Genomic DNA, 19365 nt, shown 5'->3' with positions numbered 1-19365 from the left:
TTGTATATAATATAGTTTGGTGTCTAAATTTTGATCATATCCAACAAGATCTGGATCTCATCTTTCTCTAAACCATTCTTTAAACTATTTAGCTCATCAACAATGGAACATGCCAGACAATAGATACCTCTGAACCAAAATAACAGTCTTTTTTATATTTACCAACACTCGGTGACATGTTTGACACAAGTGTGACAAGTTTCTACCACATGCTCTTATGTATTATAAATGTTAGGAAGTTATCATATAATGGATGGAGAATATTATTGAATGAAGGTTATATAACTCACAACTTTGAGTAGTGTGTTTAGAGAAGTTACTGGGATAAACATTTCTGGCTTCCAATCAATCCCTTTTATCTTTCCTTACAAAATTGATGCATAAAAGAATATTATCTTGCAAAGAGAATTTGGAGAATTTCTTCAGTGAGTTGCAGTGTGTGAAAGCATATTTATTCTTTCAGCAGACTTTGAATGATAGTGCTAATGCTGCGAAGTTTAAAAGGCTAGAGGGTGGAAGGAATAGCGTATTTAGGCAAGGTTAACCATATTGGCTTGCTCATATACTTTTTAGGCATCGAAGAAAGTGGAAGTGAATCACTCCAGGATCCCACTCGATATTGCAGGCTAGTAGGGAAGCGAATGTATTAAGTATTAATATAATACTTAGTCTATCAATATAATCTTTTAAAAGTTAATCAATATCATAATTAAAGCCTATAAACAGGGGTGCAATTACCATGCATAGATTATTATGGATCATTGGATCAAATTCTAGACATCAATTGTTATTACTCAATCTTCACCACTCAATACTCAATACTGGATTGGTGCATAAATAAAATCCTTATGCATATTAGCCAAAGCATACTTCCGAAGACCTTTCACTCTCCGTTTATGTTAGAGTTTAGTTTATTTTGATTTCTTTAATATTTAATTATTTTTTTATTTTGATTATTTACAAAAGAAAATGTCTAATAGAAATTATCAATCTTTGTTATGAAAAATTGAAGAAAAAATGAAAAGTTGAAAAACTAATTGAATCTCAACGTTGTCTTGATAAATTTGTTATCCTTTTTAAAAAGGATGCGGAAAGAAGTTTTTAAAATTAAAATTGCTTAAATCATATCTAAGATTTAAATAATTTTACACCTAAATAGATAAAAAATTAATATATAAATTGATATTTTATATAACTTTTTGACCTAATATATCATTGGACATCGCTCAATCAGACGGCAATCAAATGTTTCAAAGTTAGCCATGGAAACTTGTGCCCTTTCTTGTTGATGGAGATACTCTCTACATTGAAGCTTTAATCAATATTCGAACAAGCAAAATTTATTAAACCTTTGAAAGGAATGTAAAACAGAAGAAGATTTGTCTAATTTGGTTGGTAACAATTTGGTCAATATGAAGTCTGAGAAATAAGGTGATATTCCACGATGAAACACCTATTTTAGATGATGTGGTTCATTGTTACACCATAGTTAATAATAGTAGGCAATTGACCTGCAATATATCTTGAATATAACTACTAGGAATTAACCTGCAATATATCTTAAATATAAATACTGAATATAAAATTATAATAATAAATATCATTAAAAAAATAAGTATTATAAAACTCAAAAAGGAAAATATAAAAACAATAAATTATATTATTAATAATTATTATCAATAGATTTTTAAATAATTAATGTAGTTAGTGGAATAATATAAATATTATTATTTTATTATTATTATTATTATTATTATTATTATTATTATTATTATTATTATTATTATTATTATTATTATTATTATTATTAAAAAGAAATAAGTAGAGTATATTATATGAATATTTTTAATATTGGTCATCTCGTAACTTAAAATATAAGATAGACGCTTATTAATATTATTTTATTAATTAAAATGGAATTAGTAGATAAGTTAAAAAAAAACTATTTACTATATTATATTTTACATTATCAATTGAAAAATAATCGAAGAAATGAGACATTATCAATTGAAAAATAATCGAAGAAATGAGACGTATAAATGCGAAATTAAAACAAATGATAAAATTTGAGATCAATGTTATAATTTACCACCTAAGGATCAATTGAAAATAAAGGAAAGGTATATATGTGAAATTAAAATAAATAATAGAATTTATAGAGATCAATGCTATAGTTTACCGATATGGAATTTATTTAAAACCCTTTTTAAAACAATAACAGAAATTAAAAATTCTTATAGAAAAATATTGTACAATGTTTCAAAGCCAATATCTAAAAAAATTAGCAAACTTCGATAAATTAGAGAAAACGAAATATTACTTTGAGAAAGACTGAAAGAGGAGTATTTTTTTTGTCTACAACAATAATAAGGCCATTATTTTTATTATTTTATTTACCTTTTTTTAAATTTTATTATGTTTAAACATTTATATTTTCTTATATTTTTAAAACTATATTTTTTTAAACTATATTGAAAATACAAACTATTAAATTTTTGATAATCTTTTTATAAATGCAATCAACATAAAAAATTATATTAACATATTTTAAATAATTTTTTTAAAACTTCAATACTTTCTCTAAAAATAGATATTTCCATTTATACACATTAATAATGATTATTAAATATGATTGGATCTCAACTCAAAAACTAACTCTAAGGAAAATGTTGTCTTCACATATTTATACATATAATAGTTTAGAAATTTAAACAAGGTGAGATTTCAAACAAACTCTAACAACACAACTATCAACTTCAACAATAAGAAAATAATAAAAACGTGATTCATAAAATAGTAGTTGAATCATGAATATATGATTTGAGAAATATGATTAAGAGTTAGCAAATTATATATAAAAAAATTGGTAAAAATATTGTTGAAGGAGTTAACAAATTATATATAAAAAATGTGAACTGAGTTTATGTAGCATGAGTGTGCAGAAAAAAAGAGTAATAAATAACTAATAAATAACTATTATTTATTAGTTAAAAAATTGATAAAATTGGTAAAAAATGCTACATAAAAAATTGGTAAAAAATTCTTTTTGCTTATGTTTTAAATTTATAACTAATAAATAACTATCTATAAAAGACTAAGAAAATTCAAAATATTAGTAAGAACCTCGCAAAAGTCACAGCACATATCTTAAAAAAGTATAATAAAAAAAAGAAACTTGAGTTCACAACCATCTTTACATGTCACTTTAATAGGGTCGAGACTCAAGATCCTCTCCATTTTTTTCTCTCTCAATTTTCTCCATTATTATAGTTTTGTATATAAATAACACGTACTTGTAATAAAACTTAATACATTACTTGTTAATGATTGTGTACATAAATGATTGTGTACATTACTTATTTTAATGGGCATATGGAAGTTTGTGATTGTGTTCATTTTATGTAAATTAAAAGTTCTCTTCCTCCTCTCAAGGAAAACCTGCTTTGTCTCTAATTCAAATTTATCTTTGTTGCAAACTTCTATCGTTGGAGCTCGAATTCCTCCTTTCCAGCATCATTAGTTATTTTTATGTTTTGATTTATAATTAGTTGTTTAAGCTACATTAGTTATTTTAGGTACATCAGATAGTAGTGTAAAAAAATTGATATGCTAGAAGAACATGCATTGAGTTTTTTTTTTTGGTATATTAGGGCATGAATGGCGTTTTTGCCATGGAATACTATCACATATTTGTCCGGAAATGCATCTCCAAATTTTTCTGCATTGTTTTCGGAGAAACATCTTCGGGTTGGTCACATGCAAAAAATTGGTTGATTTTGTGGAATTTGTGAGTTTATCCTGACATGTTTATATTTGTCTTTGTTTCTAAAACATGTGCAATGACTGAAAAACAACACTGGTCGAATTAGGCTCGGGCGTGTCTCCCAAACCGCGTCGCTGCAACGTGAGAGGGCCGCAACGAGGACCTCGAGGCCATGAGTTATTGATAACTCATTTGATGGTGCATTTACTTCGCAGCCCCAAGATTCCCACCGACTGGTTCTCGTAGCCGACTCTCTCAAGCATATGATTTAGTATAACCTGAAGTTCCCGAAGCCCCTGAATATCGGGAGGAAGACGTTGCCGATGTCGATTCCCCATTAGAAAGTTACCTAGATATCTCATATAAACCTAATATAAAAATCAGTGCAGAAGATCCCCCAAGAAAGAGCGAAGTTGGCAGTACAAAGAAGAGTTTTTGCAGCTTGCAAAGGGAAAAAAGGGAGAAATGATGCTTTAGGAACCCTTTTATGCGTGCCATAGCCACATGGGACTGTACGATCCACTACATTGGGAAACACAAGATGCACTACCAATGGTTGAGATTTCATCGAAGAATGTTTAAAGTACTTGAGTACCACGAGGTAGATGAAGTGTCATTGTTCACTAGTGAAGGGACACACATCAAAGACTTTATCAAAATGTTGCCTATTACAAGAAATACATTTAACCTGTCTGTCTCTAGTGACAGTGACGTCCCATAAAGGCCCTTCGTCTACTTAAGTCAAGCAGACGGACTAGGGCGTATATAGTAAATCCCCGTCTTACATAGCAGGGTATAGGGCTTGTGGCACTATTTTGGACTGTTCGCAAGGCCTTAGAGCCCCACTAAGCGATAAAGGGTGTAAAGCAAATAAACCCTCTTTCATTCAAGCAGATATAATTTTACTCTCCAAACACATCAACCACCGTCTGATCAGATCCAACGACTATTCACATAACATGCCTCACTTCAAGTGGACAGTTTTAACTGCTTTCACTATATAAAGAGAAGATTACAACGTTTCAGGTATTCAGATTATTCCCACTCATATATTACTATTCATTTTTTTCACTGAATTGAACGTCGGAGTGCTAATTTTGTAGATTAGTTTCATTCGCCACCGCACTAAAAGCACCAATCCACTGCAGCAAAATATTGCTTCAATATTTCACCGATCATTTCTAGTGTAAACTGAAAAATATATAATATAAACAAATGTCAACAAAATTACAGATAATTAATGAATTTGTTGAAAAACTATCTCAAATTAAGTTATTTAAACAAGTTATTGATACTTATAATTTAATATATTTTTTTTTAAAATTATTATTGTAAGAAAACGAAAATTTAGTTAACGGTGTATTACAAAGTGTATTAGTTGTTTTACATAAAATAACAAATATTAAGGGAATTTTTTAATGAACTCTATAAGTTCGAAAATGTCCTTATTTTTTAGTGAACTCTATAAGGGAATTTCACTAACCCTAACAGCCTCGGTCCTTAATAAAAAACGCATATGCTGGTCAATAAATTTTCTTACTCCTTCTCAATTGAGACCTTTAGAATTTTGTTCCCTCACTTTTCTACGCCATCTAACGTTCTTCATGGTTGGAAGAACATCGACATTCTAACTTGTAAAATATTTTAAATATTTGTACATGCATAATGAATTTAACTTACAAATATATTCATTTGATTATTTATTTGAATTTACTCATTTATTATATTAAGAGGATGCCATATGATTTTTTTTATTCTGTGCTTATGCCGTCCTTTAGTCATAATGCTCGTATTACAGTGATCAATAGAACATTGTTTTTTTCCTTAATTTTGATTGTTTTGTTATGCCAAAACGAGGAACAAGCTTCCCACACCATCAATAGTATGAAAGAAATATAGAACAAAAATGTGTTGTTTCTATTTGATTGTATTTCTATTGTATACATGATATATTTTTATACAAATTGACTACAAAAAATTTCAATCTTAGAAGATCCTATGATAAAGTCATGATGTTCAAAAGACATACTCTTGTTTTAATCAAATGCCTAAATACACTCTCCAAACCATTTTCTACTCTTTCAATTGCATTCTCCAAAGCTTCCAATCTTTCATGTGCATCCTGCCTCTTAGAAACATTACAACCTTCACTTGAAAGGGTTCTCAAAGATGCTTCCACACACTCCAATTCATTGAAATTCTCCAAATTCTCATCGCATGATACGACCCTCCGGTGCATTAATTTAGCCATTTTAAACCATTTGTTTGCCTTTGACTTTGATGCAGATCCAACCAAGAAAGACAAAATGGATTGAAATATGGAGATGTTAATTACTATGACCTCTCTAAGAACTCTTACAACAACAGCAAAGTCTTGATCTTGATTCAAAAGTGAGGAAGCTCCAAATTTACATTCCATATGTTTTAAAGATGTGATCAACTTTGTGACATTCTTTTTCATCTTTTTTGTGAAGAATTTATATTCGGCTACACTTGTTTCAATGCTTGAATCTCCCTTTCTTCTTCTAAGAGAAGAGTGAAGTGATTCAACATTTTCCTTAATCTGTAACACGGTGTCCCTTGCGATGCCACATACATCCAAAATTTTCACCGAACCATCTAACAACTCTTCAACGCATTTCTCACCTTGACGGTGAGAAATAATATTTTGCGTGGATGACATATTGAGAAGATCTTCCAATGAAATATATAAATCTTGAAGCAAAGAAAGACCAGTGGTAATAGAATAAGATGTGGATGTGGATGTGGCTTCCCAAGTCTTTATGTTGTTTATCTCTTGTTCTATTCTAGTGGAGCTTGGATGAGATTGGGAAGGAAAACTATTGGAACGAACATGGTACTTGTTTTCCATTTTTCTCTTTAGTTTGTTGTTTCTTCTTCTAATAACTGTAAAACTCTTTCTCTTTAGTTTGTTGTTTCTTCTTCTAATAACTGTAAAACTCAATGTTTGTTGATGTTACCAAGTTCTTGAATCTCTCTTTATATAAGAGCTACGGTTGATAATTATTAGTTTCCTTCATTAAAGAAATAAAATAGGTGGCACTTGTTAATCATAGTGTAGAGCATGTGGTGCATGCATGAATTTTCCTTTGAATATGGTAAGCTTGTTACTTGTTTATCTAACATTGTGAATTTGTTTATGGTATTGCATGTGATATTCTACAAGATTCTTATGATATTGAAAATAGAAATTTGTTTATGGTTCATGATGAATATAGTTGGCATGTTTTTCTAGTGTTGGCCACATTAGTCATCAATTAGTCTGTCTCCCCTGCTGCCGCATTACACAAATCATTTCAGTTTTAATTATACATTTTGGTGATGCTTAATACTTCTTAGATAACATGGCACTCATGCATACACAACCAATTTGTCCCTTATTTTACTCTACCAAATGTAAATTGTTATTAAATTATTGCTGCTGTTGTCTATAGATGCCTCAGAAGCTCTAAATTAAAAACAACACTCTTTGTTTATATTAGAAACAAATTGACTATTGAGATTATATACACTTCAAATCCATTTAATTACCATGATGGTCTGTCAACTAGTACACAGTGTTTGGCACAAAATGCCATTTTATATCATTTTGCCAACATAAAAAATCTTCTTGACCGGCATGACTTGTCTGATAATGAAGTACAAGGTGGAACAAATCTACAATCCTTTAAAAAAATATGTACCTTCAAAAAAACCTATAAGTAGAAAAAAACTTCAAGAAAATCATGTAGTAGAAAACAAGAAAAAAGTATTCTTATTACTAAAAATAAAATTATTATGTAATTGTTATGAGGGGTTATTCTCTACAAGTCATATAATAAGGTAAACTCAATTTTAAATCTCAAATGAAGGAAGCCTTGCATTTAATCGTTAATCGAGTGGGCAACATCCCTAGAAAATACAAGTATTACATTTATATCATATACTTTTGTTCTTCTGTGGGTAATCCATTTGTGCTAGTAGCTTAAGATTTAACTAGCATACACAAATGTGGATGTGCTGGAGTGGTTATCCAATTGTACTAGTAGCTTAAGATTTAACTAGCATACACAAATGTGGACGTGCCGGAGTGGTTATCGGGCATGACTAGAAATCATGTGGGCTTTGCCCGCGCAGGTTCGAATCCTGCCGTCCACGATTTTTGTTTTATATTTTCCTTTTTTTTACCATTTCACTTCTTCATCAATCCATGCTCACACAATCACCACATGTCTATTACCTCATCACAAATCCACAATATTAAACATCATCATTTCCACTTTCACTTCCTTAATCCCCACAACCAAAAACAACCAAACATGTTCCAAAACAACTCAACAACCTATACACTTTCCCTCTTCAATTCAATCCCAAACCCAACAACTTTCACTTACAACACCCTCATCAGAATCCACACTCTTCTCTCTTCCCCTCTTGTCTTCCACACTTTCCCCTTAATCCTCAAAGCTTCTTCTCATCTCCATTCACTCTCTCTCGCTCAGTCTCTTCACTCTCAAGTCTTCAAATTTGGCGTCCTCAAATTTGAGTTCTATACTTCTACTAGAGACTTAATATTAGGAAGACTTTTAGAGTTATAAATGTCTCTAAAATAAATATCTAACTTGGAAGAAAACTTGAATAGAATGTTGCCAAATCCAATCAAGAAATTACTTTCTTCCTCTATCTACAATAACTCAAAGGAGACATGATATTTTCTTCTTCAACCAGATCATTGGAAAAAAAATGCATTTTGCATATCCAGTGATTAATTTGACCACTAGAGCAAAAATATCCTTATAATCAATGTCTTCTCTTACCGGCCCTGGCAACAGGTGGGCACTGGTTTTAACCAAGTGACTAAATAATACACTTTTCCCTCCATCCTCTAGCCTTTTAATTTTACACTTTATCTTCAACCATATCTTGTGAGATATTCATTCAAAGTCTGCTTAAAGAATAAAGATGTTTCCAGACACTGCAACTCATTGAAAATTTCCAAGTTCTCTTCACAAGATAATATTCTCTTATACATCAATATTACGAACAAAGATAAAAGGGATTGATTTGGAAGACTGAAATGTTTGTCCCAGTAACTTCTCTAAGCACACTACTTAAAGCAGTGAGTTCGTAACCTTCATTCAACAATATTCTCCATCAATTATATCAGAAACTTCATAATACTTATAATATATAATAGCAAGCAATTCATAATTCATTCAAAATAAATAATGCAGCACATGCAGCTAACCTCTCTCAATCAATGTGAGCATGTGGTAGAAACATGAGTTTTCTGATTAAATTAGTAAATGTGTCACACTTGTGCCAAACATTGAGCATTATTAAACATCTCATCATATAAAATAGAATGCGTTGTTTTGGTTGAGGTATCTATTGCCTGGCATGTTCCATTGTTGAGGAGCTAAATAGTTTAAAGAATGGATTATAGAAATATGAGATCCAGATCAAAATATGGACACCAAACTAAATTATATACAATTTTTATTCTATTAATCGGTTGTGTGCATGAATGACATGTAAAAAGAAATAAGAAACACCAATTTTTATATTTGCAATTATGAGTGTTATGTGTCAGCAGAGATGGCAAACTAATTGAATACTAATCATGTTTTCTGATAACCAACACTTAAAAGACATGCCAGCTATATTAGTAAAAAGACATGTACTCATCATGCACCTAAAACACATTTCAATGATATAAGCATCTTGCAGAATATCAAATGTAATAACATTAACAAATTCACAATGTTGAGTTGACAAGTGACAAGCTTACATATTCAAAGGGAAACTCATGCATGCACCACATGCTCTACACCATGATTAACAAGTACTATCTATTTTATTTCTTTATTAAATGAAATTAATTATCATCAACCAATATCATGAGTAGCTCTTATATAAAGAAAGACTCAAGGGCTTGGTAACATCACACAAACATTGAGCTTTACAATTATCTTAAAGAAACTAAGAACAAATTAAAGAGCAATATGGCAACAAAGATCCATGTTCGCTCAAATAGTTTTCCTTCTCAATCTCATCCTAACTCCACTAGAATAGAACAAGAGCTAAGCAAAATCAAGACATGGGAAACCACATCAACATCCAGATCCGATTCAATTACCATTGGCCTTTCTTTGCTTGAAGATTTATACATTTCATTGGAAGATTTTCTCAATATGAGATCAACACAAAAAGGTCATTTCTCAGCATCAAGGTGAGAATTTTGTGGAAGAGTTGTTGGATGGTTCAGTGAAAATTTTGGATATCTGTGGTCTCGCGAGAGACACAATGTTAGACATCAAAGAAAATGTTGAAGCACTTCATTCTTCTCTTAGAAGAAGAAAGGGAGATTCAAGCATTGAAACAAGTGTAGCCGAATATAACTTCTTCACAAAGAAGATGAAGAAAAATGTCACAAAGTTGATCAAGTCTCTAAAACAGATGGAAAGTAAATTTGGAGCTTCCACACTTTTGAACCATGATCAAGAAGTTGTTTCTGTGATAAGAGTTCTTAGAGAGGTTATAGTAACGAACATGTCTATCTTTCAATCTATTTTGTCTTTCTTGGCTTCCAAGTCAAAGGCAACCAAATGGTTGAAAATGGCAAAGTTGATGCATAAGAGGAGAATATCATGTGAGGAAGAGAATTTAAATGAATTGCAATGTGCGGATGCATCCTTAAGAAGCCTTTTACGCGAAGGTTTTGATGTTGCCAAGATGCAGGCTGCACATGAAAGTTTTGAAGCTTTGGAGAGTGCAATTGAATTGCTAGAGAAAGGTTTGGAAAGTGTATTTAGGCGTTTGGTTAAAACTAGAGTTTGTCTTTTGAACATCATGACTCAATAGTTTTTTGGGTCTTTATTTTGTCCCCAAAGCAAGCATCCAAATTTTAAGGATCTGCTGAGGATTGAAATTTTGTTTGTATAGATACATACAATTCAATAGTGATACATTACAATCAAATACAATGAAAAGCTTATAATAATTATCACAACCTCTATTCATCTCATGTGCTTTTTAGCTATGTACTCTAAACAGATTAAGATCCAGACTCCCTATTACTAGCATACATCTTTCGGATTTTTCAAAAAATCTTGAAACATAATTAGGATGGACTGGGAATGCAAGTCCCTACATGACAAATGTGTGGTATATCATACCCAACATTCCTTTTTTTATATAGAACAAACAAAGTAGATATCAAGTGTAAATTCTAAAATATTAACCATACAATAAAAGTAGTATACTTCCTTTTTTAATGAAAATCTACATGATAATGGTTCAACAATTCATTAGCTTCTAATTACTACCACCACTTTATCAGATGGTTTTACTGACCATTACTGTAACACATTAATGATTTTGCAACAGAATCATAACATCATCAAGTGCCCAGAAATGCTCTAAAGAGGAGATAAAATCTAACTTGGGTTATATGGATAATATAAAAAACAGTGAGCTACACTTGAACTATAATTGCAGAGCCCTCAAATTGAGGACTCTTCCAAAAACTAGCGTATGCCGCTAATTGTGACGCTAACACGGTATTCTTTAGTAAAAGGCGAAAGAATAGTTCGCTATGTTATCATCACACGGCTCCGTGAAAGAAACGGAACAGAGGTCCTTTAATTTTATATGCGAGTAGATTATGTACTTTTATGCAGTAGACAATATGGGACTTTAGTTTGTTATCCACTCATTTGAACCTTAAATAACTAAAGTATCCTAGTCTAGCGACAATTTAATATATCACATGAAACAACAAAGAGTAATAAGTTACCTTGCAACAGAGAAGCTGTGTATTGAGCTAATTGATCTTTCCATCTTAAAAAACCTCACCATTTTCATGATCATCAAAATCTACTCTGGCTTTAGCATACCAAACAATCCTGTAGAAGATAGAGAGGATTTACCTTAGTGTTATGCATGCACTGTAAACATTTAGACTCAACATATTTAACATAAAAACCAATGAGAGAAGATGCACAACACCCTCACCGAGTGTGTAAGCACATAGAGTATACATACTTAGTTACTGCCAAACATCAGATTTCACTGTGCAAAAAGAAAACTCCATATATTCCTCTGAAATCTTCTCATCCACAAGTGTCTTGACTCTTGAATAAGCTTGAACAGCTCCATCAATTGGTTTTTTTTCCTTAAGTGAAAAGGTTTTTGCCTCTAAAAATCACTCCGCAAGAATCTGACACGTTAACCAAACCCTCATTTGCCCCATCAATGTCTTTGAACTACAAGTACTGTTATGGTTAATGTATCGTGTGGACATTAGTTAACAACTAGCTTAGCGCACTCATCAGCTACTCACAGCTCAATTCAAATCAGTGTATCAAACTGCTGCTAAACAACAATGACTAAATGTTTAGAACCTGACCCATATCACCAGTTAATTTAATTCTGCATAACACTATATCAATCCAAAAGCATAATTCTTCTGAGCTGCAAAAATTTCGTCGCAAAAACCATGGAATTTTTAATGAAAATCTCCATATGACAACTTAAAATAAAATATTAGTACTAATCATGATAAGCTGGCCTGCTTGCTGAAATGGTAACATCACCAATGCTGCTTTTCTTGGTGACAATCTAGAAAGGTTAAGGTATTTATTGAAGCATTTTTTTATATAAACCCAAACAAGTTATGACAGAACCATTATATTACACCCACACCGGTTAAGCGCAACAATACTTAAAACATTTATGTATCCAAATCTGAGCACGAATAGGCAAGGCCTTACTTGAACAGGATCTATGCTATAGGCTTGCACTGTGTCTTTCAATTCTAAGAAGACCATTACATAAGAACTTAACATTTTCATGATCAAAACCTACCATGGCTATAGCATACCAAACAATCCTGTAGAAGACAGAGAATTTACCTTAGTGTTATATGCATCTATGTACGATAAACAGTTAAACTTAACATGTTTAACATAAACACCAATGAAAGAAGATATACAAAACTGAACATATTTGAAACTAAAATAATAGTATTTGATTTAAAAAAATGTTACAAAACTGAAATCAAATTAAAAGTACCTGCAACGCTGCAATAGTAGTAGTGACAGCTTTACGAGATATTTGAAAATTGGTTGATTTACTTATTAAGGATAGTATATGGGCAATTGTGAGTTGAATAACATGTGGTTTCGTGGTGTAGTTGGTTATCACGTCAGTCTAACACACTGAAGGTCCCCAGTTCGAGCCTGGGCGAAGCCATAATTTTTGTTGTTTTTTTCATTTGTTGGTTGCTTGATTTTGACCCCAAACTTTGTAGACTAAACTTCTCTTGTTTTTTGTTTCTTTTCTTTTTCTCTTCTTTTTTTAAGTTTCTTCTCTACAATTCTATCTCTTTTTAATAGTCAATATTTGAATGTAATATCTTGAAATTCTTAAATATTTCATTCAACATATGCCTAATGGCGGATTGTTTTTTACAACAAAAAAGATAGACCACTAGCTTATTAAAAAAACAAACTCTTTGGTCAATAACTCCCTCATATTTAGGCATAAAGTCCCAAAGTATAACAATCCTATTGGTCATATAGAATTTCAATCTTTTTATAAGGGATATTGTAGGCTTGTTTCTATATACTAAAATAACTTTGTTAAAAGGTTCACACATGTTAACATAAACACCAATGAAAGAAGATATACAACACCCTCACCAAAATGTGTAAGCACATAGAGTATACAGACTGAGCTACACTGAGCTACTGCCAAACATCAGATTTCACTATGGGAAGAAGACAACTCCATATCTTCCTCTGAAATCTTCTCATCCACAAGTGTTCCTGACTGCAAGAATCTGATACATTAACCAAACCCTCACTTGCCCCATTGATGTCTTTGGACTCCAAGTACTGTTATGGTTTTCTCTATACTATAGGCTTGTAATTCTGTGCCCTCCAGAACACAAGTCTGACAAACTCAAACCGTTTTTACCTTTTTGTTTTTGCAACAAATTTATAACGTCATCAAGTACAAATTTTTTAGAGAACACACCCAGAAAAAGAAAACATGATTTTCTAAAAAAGGAATGGCATTTTATTATTTACCTTTCTTCCCAAATAGAACATGAAAGATTATAGTTGTTTGTGCTTTTAGGTCCTTTTCCCTCTTCTAAGCCTAACATTAACATTCAAGCTCCTAAAAGTAGTTTGCTTTCATATTAATAGCAATTTTGGATCATTCTGAGACAGAAGAGTAAAGGACCCGAAATCCCAATAACTATATAGTGATTTAGAATTTTAATAGAAACATTACAGCAACAAATTATGATGGAGACTCCACCACTTGGGTAGACCTTAGCTAGCACCCCTCCTAAGTGCAATGGAGGTCCCTTGCCTAGGCCATGGATCTTATTGATCATCCATTGACCCCATCCAGGTAAGTATGTTGCAATGTATCACACAGTTCTTTTTTATACCTCATGTTCCGTACTATTCACTCTAACAATTACGATGCGGGACTTAGCATCACATACTGCACACTATTATAGCTGCATTGCATCGTACTTTTGTAAGCTGTATGTATCTATCTATTTACTCACATGCAAGGAATCAACTAGTTTTTACACCACCTCCATTAGAATCTAAATATACAAAGTTTGCCCCTTGATTTTTACAAACTATCACAGCAATAATAGATACAATTGCAACTGCCATAGAAATAATGGTTTCACCTCGTAACAGAATAGTGTCTGTATACTAACAAGGTAAAGGCTTTATGTCTTCAACAGGATTCTTTTGTAAGCTATCAAGAAATTGGTAAAGGATTTATGGCTTCAACAAGATTCTTTTTTAAAACAATTATTTATATGTACATCTTTTGTTCTTGTTATGAAATAAACAGAGATCAAATCTTACCATTCATATCTCAGTTTTTATTTTGTTTCAAGTTAAAATTTTTAGTCTGCAGGGCTTCTTAGAACAAATATAAATATTGAACTAAAATTATAGGACTTTACCCCAAAGGGAGTCCTTCCAGAAATTCTCAAAGGCTTGAGTTGAACCCAAGACTAGAGGGGGTTTGGAAATAGTTTTCAACCAGCAATAGACGCGCCTCGGTTAGAACCTCACTAGCTGCGTCATTGCCCCAAGCGCAAAGATAAAATCTAATATAGAATAAGCTTCCTTTATATATAACTTCAAACTTATCAAATTTCTCACTTTAGCAATGTGAGACTAGAAAGTACAACTATGACAAGCAAATATTATACAGCAAAAAATAACATTACAGTAGAAAAATAGCCCAGTTACCAAAAATATTTTATTCTGATGAAACGAATCAGCACCGAGACAATTGAATTTTAACTCAAACATAGCACATGAATATGTACTCACCTTGCAACAGAGGTGCTGTATTGAGCAAAACCATTTTCTGGATCAAAATATACCATGGCTATAGCATTCAAAAGAATCCTGTAGAAGACAAAGAGGCTTTACCTTAGTGTACGGACGCAAGACAACAGGTTATGCATGCCATATAAACAGTTAGACATAACATACTTTATTCAGAAAAACAAAATACCAATGAAAGATGAAACAAACAGTACTCTTCATTGAAGTGTGTGGGTATCATGAAGAATAAAAACAGGCTTTTGAACTAATTTGCATTGTTGCCAAATCATTTCAATCCTAGTTATGAGGCTCAGCAAAGATGCAACAATCTTGTGCATACCAGGATCGAAAAATTAGGTCTCTCTGTCTATCGGCAAAAGGCCCTGAACTAGGTTTCAATTAAATTTGATTTAGTCTTCAGAACAGTGACAAATATATAAAAAATATAGAGATAAAGAGATAAAATTAGGTTTTTGGACTAATTTGCGTGTGATCTACATGGATGTTGCTGCAGCGGCTTGCAAGGATCTTGAGGCACGATTCTTGCAAGGAGACTGTGTTCGCGTTGTTGAATAGTGAAGTGTTCAAGTGAAGCAGTCATTTTCTCATGGGATGGAATGAATCCCTTTGCAGTGGTACGCAGTTTGAAGAATCAAGGATCTAGGGGGGAAATTTTGGTGTTTCAAAGGTTTTATCCAATCACTGGATTTCACCTAGAGTATAAAAAGTAAATAGTGTTTAGAAACTAGTCAATTATCAGTTCACAGGCTATTAAGGGGAAAATATCAAAAGTGTGTCTAAGAGTATATTCCATTATTCCATTTCTCAAATGTTGCATCTGCAAAGTGATTTACTTTTAAAGCGACAAGAACACGAAGATTATCATTCAGCTGTTAGTGAATTCGGAATAGTGACAAACATATTAAAAATATAGAGATAGATTTATAAAACTTGCAAAGACTCATACGTAATATTGATTGACTTGAACTAAAATTGCAGAGCCCTCAATAAAGAGAACTCTTTCAAAAACTAGCGTATGCCGCTAATTGTGACGCCGACACGGTATTCTTTAGTAAAAGGCGAAAGAATAGTTCGCTATGTCATCATCACACGGCTCCGTAGTTGAGAAAAGTTGAGGTCCTTACATTTTATATATAAGCCACATAGTTTGTTTTATGAAGTAGACAATGTGGGACTTCAAATCTCACTTGACCCCTACCTTTCATTATTAAAGTATCTCAATCTAGCAACAATTGACTCACCTTGCACAGAGGAGTTGTATTAAGCTAATTGATCTTTACAAATCTCACCATTTTCACTATCAAAATCTACTACGGCTATAGCCTATAGCATACAATCCTGTAGAAGACAAAGAGGATTTACCTTAGTGTTATGCATGCACCGTAAACAGCTAGGCTTAACATATTTCATCAAAAACACCAATGAAAGAAGGTAGTCATGGACAGAGAGAGTATACAAATTGAGCACTGCCAAACAACAGATTTCTCTTAGACTTATGAAAACTACAGCATCTTTCCAGACCTCATTGAAAACTACATACCTATATCCCTTAAAATTAACATTAAAAAGGCATTTGATACATAGCATTGAAAACTACATACCTATATCCCTTAAAATTAACATTAAAAAGGCATTTGATACATAGCATTGAAAACTACATACCTATATCCCTTAAAATTAACATTAAAAAGGCATTTGATACATAAGATTGTAAATTTTTATCAATCATTTCAGTTTAAGTTAATCACCATAATCTTTTGGCAGAGGTTTCATCAATAGTTGAAACATTTTAAAGCTAGCACCGACACTTCTGAAAAATATGTGTCAGTGTCATTGTCGGTGTCCGAAACCGAAACCAACACTTGTGATTATATTTTAAATTTATTCATTTTTTTAAAATTTATTTCCGGCGTGTCGTGTTTCCGGTTAGAGTGTGTGTCTTGGTTCTACTGTCTCACAGACTCAAAACCCTTTTTTCTTCAATCATGTTTTTGCAACAGAACCAAAATATCATTTACAAATATTTATGCAAAAAAATTATTGAGAAAAGAATGATATTGTTTACCTTGCTTGGTTCACAGATAGAGAAGATGGAAGCTTCTTGTTGGTGTTGATTCGGTTTACAAAGCTTTGCAAGTGGAAATGGAAACAGGATCGTCTCCCTCTCCAAAACACAACTTGCTCGGTTTTCTTCTTCAAAACATAGAGATTGCTGCTCCAGTTATCAAAATCATAACGCACTAAAAAATTTTCAGCAGCAGTAGGAAGACGAAACGTTTATCCATTTATTTTCCCTCTGATTGTTGTTTTGGTAAAGTGTTTTATTTTAGTTCCTGGACTTGTTGCCACGTAACTAACTAGTATGTTCAAGTGAACAATACGCTTTGAAGATAGCCAATGGTTGATTTACTGACACATACTCCCACTTCATTTTGTAATCCCTTGTAATGTTAAGGTGGATTGAATTTTTATTTTACGTTTTCTTAAATTTTTAAATTGTTTTTATTCATATTTTTTAGAAATTACTTTTTTAAATTAAAAAAATATTACATTTGTGCTTAGGCCCATTTGTGTTTCAATAGTCTCTTACTTACTCTCAACTTACTTTTAATTCATAAATCTATAGGTTTGATGGTATATACACTAATTCTGTTTTATTACCAATCGATGTGGGACTAAAAGTGTAGTAGTTGCTATTACTAAAGCAACACAATAGATAGTGTGAGGCTTCATCTTTCACTGTTGACCATCTTCTTCACTGCACAACAACAACAGTACAACACCCCCACCTTCATGTATACTGCAAGCTTGAGGAAGATAAAACCATTGTTGGAAACCATTATGTATGATACAGCTTTTAAGCACAGTGAGTGTGAGAGTATGTCATTAAAAAATATTGTTTCTTTTCGATGCGAAAATTTTGTTTAAAGTCCGCACCCACCAGGAAAGCAATATGATACTATTCTTTGGTAAGTTGTTGTTTCTTTTTCTGCTTCACAAAATAAAATTTTTGCTTTTGGCATTACTTATGCCTCTTGGGATATTAATGTCCGGTTTATAATTATCTGCCTTTGATTATCTTTATGTTTTTTTAGTCTTTTTTTGACTGTTGGCCCATATTTGTGTTTGACTTTTGCCGGATAGTTGATATGTCCAAATGGACTGTCTATATATTGTAGTTTTCATTTTTAAACATGAGCTCAATTGCCTTTCTGTTCACTAAGTATTTACTCTAGTTTTAATTACTAAGCTTCAGGCAGAGAGAAATTCTTAATCTTAAGTTTCACGTGACTTACTCTTTCTATATATTCTTACTATTATTTGCAATCTGAGTGTAGCAAAATGTATTCATCTAAATTGGGGTGATGATGGCTTAATTACATTATTTATTGAGACTTGGAAGCTGCTCCGATCTGTGAGTATTATCTCCTACTATCCTTTTTTCCCCTTCTCTCAAGTTTTAACCACATAAAATAATATAAAAGTTCAATTAAAAAAAGAAAAAACCATGATATATGGGACATGTCTAATGAGGGTCAAATGGTGCTTCAATTGTCACAGGATTTCATCCCATTTTATCAACTCCATTGCCACTGCTTATGTTCGTGTCTTTCCTAGTGGAAATCTCACCAAAGGTGGTGGTTTTCTCCCATAAACTACAAAATGTGTGGTACTGTTAGCTGAAGATTTCGTTTTATAAATTGGTTCTTCGAAGAAGTAAACATTCGAAGGAAAGATGGTTACTGATTACCATCCCTTAAAAAATAAAAGAATGGCTCCTGATGGCCATGCTTCGAGAATGAAGATTTCTAAGTTCGTTGTGAAGATAATGAGCACTGAAGCTAGTAGAAGTGTATGTCTTCGAGGACTTAGACAAAATTCATGAAATATGTTCAAGTATTACTACTTAGCGTGTTTTTGTAGTGTTTTTAAATACACTGCCACGCGTCGAAGAAGGACTCAGGCGGGAAGATTTGAAATTCGAAGACGGTTTTGTAACTGTCTAAGTAACAGATGGCGTCCCTGGAGTTCTTATGAGAAACGTGGCATTAGATTAGCGTAGGGCCGTTAAGGTCGAAATTAGTATAAATAGGAATCTTAATGTTAGGATTCTGTGTGTTCATTTTGTACAAATCACTCACATATTACTCAAGTATCAAGTGTTAAGAGAAAGAGTTCGCTGAGAAAATGTACGTATGACAC

At 32.2% G+C, this 19365-nt stretch overlaps 1 protein-coding gene, 5 non-coding genes and 2 pseudogenes across 19 annotated transcripts; 3 read left to right on the top strand and 5 right to left on the bottom strand.

Annotated features, from left to right (window-relative positions):
• Window positions 1–4637: 4637 nt before the first annotated feature.
• On the bottom strand, window positions 4638–17562 carry LOC131651976 (uncharacterized). 14 transcript variants are annotated; one of them, XR_009298530.1, is made up of 5 exons: window positions 17228–17562; window positions 16404–16500; window positions 11810–15222; window positions 11562–11670; window positions 4639–4954 (listed from the first exon to the last, which is right to left on the bottom strand). XR_009298530.1 is itself a non-coding variant. In XM_058921731.1 (5 exons), the coding sequence occupies exon 5, from the start codon at window positions 6633–6635 to the stop codon at window positions 5760–5762; it is 876 nt and encodes a 291-aa protein (XP_058777714.1). In that variant the 5' UTR covers window positions 6636–7479; window positions 11562–12656; window positions 15145–15222; window positions 16525–16628; window positions 17228–17562; the 3' UTR covers window positions 5044–5759. The 14 variants fall into 14 exon arrangements, 10 of the variants coding, with proteins under 10 accessions (XP_058777714.1, XP_058777717.1, XP_058777712.1 ...); XM_058921731.1 differs by lacking the exons at window positions 4639–4954; window positions 16404–16500 and adding exons at window positions 5044–7479; window positions 16525–16628 and having other exon boundaries at window positions 11562–12656; window positions 15145–15222; XM_058921734.1 differs by lacking the exons at window positions 4639–4954; window positions 16404–16500 and adding exons at window positions 5044–7479; window positions 16525–16628 and having other exon boundaries at window positions 15145–15222.
• On the top strand, window positions 7840–7921 carry TRNAS-AGA (transfer RNA serine (anticodon AGA)). The gene has a single exon. It is a non-coding gene; the product is annotated as a tRNA-Ser (tRNA).
• Window positions 9725–10972, top strand: LOC131651978 (uncharacterized; annotated as a pseudogene).
• LOC131654245 (U5 spliceosomal RNA) lies at window positions 11264–11379 on the bottom strand. Its single transcript, XR_009299290.1, has one exon. It is a non-coding gene; the product is annotated as a U5 spliceosomal RNA (small nuclear RNA).
• On the top strand, window positions 12945–13018 carry TRNAV-AAC (transfer RNA valine (anticodon AAC)). Its single transcript has one exon. It is a non-coding gene; the product is annotated as a tRNA-Val (tRNA).
• Window positions 14045–14196, bottom strand: LOC131654219 (U1 spliceosomal RNA; annotated as a pseudogene).
• On the bottom strand, window positions 14761–14910 carry LOC131654226 (U4 spliceosomal RNA). The gene has a single exon (XR_009299274.1). It is a non-coding gene; the product is annotated as a U4 spliceosomal RNA (small nuclear RNA).
• On the bottom strand, window positions 16141–16257 carry LOC131654249 (U5 spliceosomal RNA). The gene has a single exon (XR_009299294.1). It is a non-coding gene; the product is annotated as a U5 spliceosomal RNA (small nuclear RNA).
• Window positions 17563–19365: the final 1803 nt, after the last annotated feature.

Source organism: Vicia villosa, linkage group LG2, assembly GCF_029867415.1.
Source record: "Vicia villosa cultivar HV-30 ecotype Madison, WI linkage group LG2, Vvil1.0, whole genome shotgun sequence".
Taxonomy (NCBI): domain Eukaryota; kingdom Viridiplantae; phylum Streptophyta; class Magnoliopsida; order Fabales; family Fabaceae; genus Vicia; species Vicia villosa.
The sequence above is the reverse complement of the archived record's forward strand: the minus strand, read 5'-3'. Positions and strand labels throughout refer to the sequence as shown.

Excerpts from the sequence above, each read along its gene's own strand:
- LOC131651976 (XM_058921731.1), bottom strand. The coding sequence starts at position 6,635 with ATGGAAAACAAGTACCATGTTCGTTCCAATAGTTTTCCTTCCCAATCT.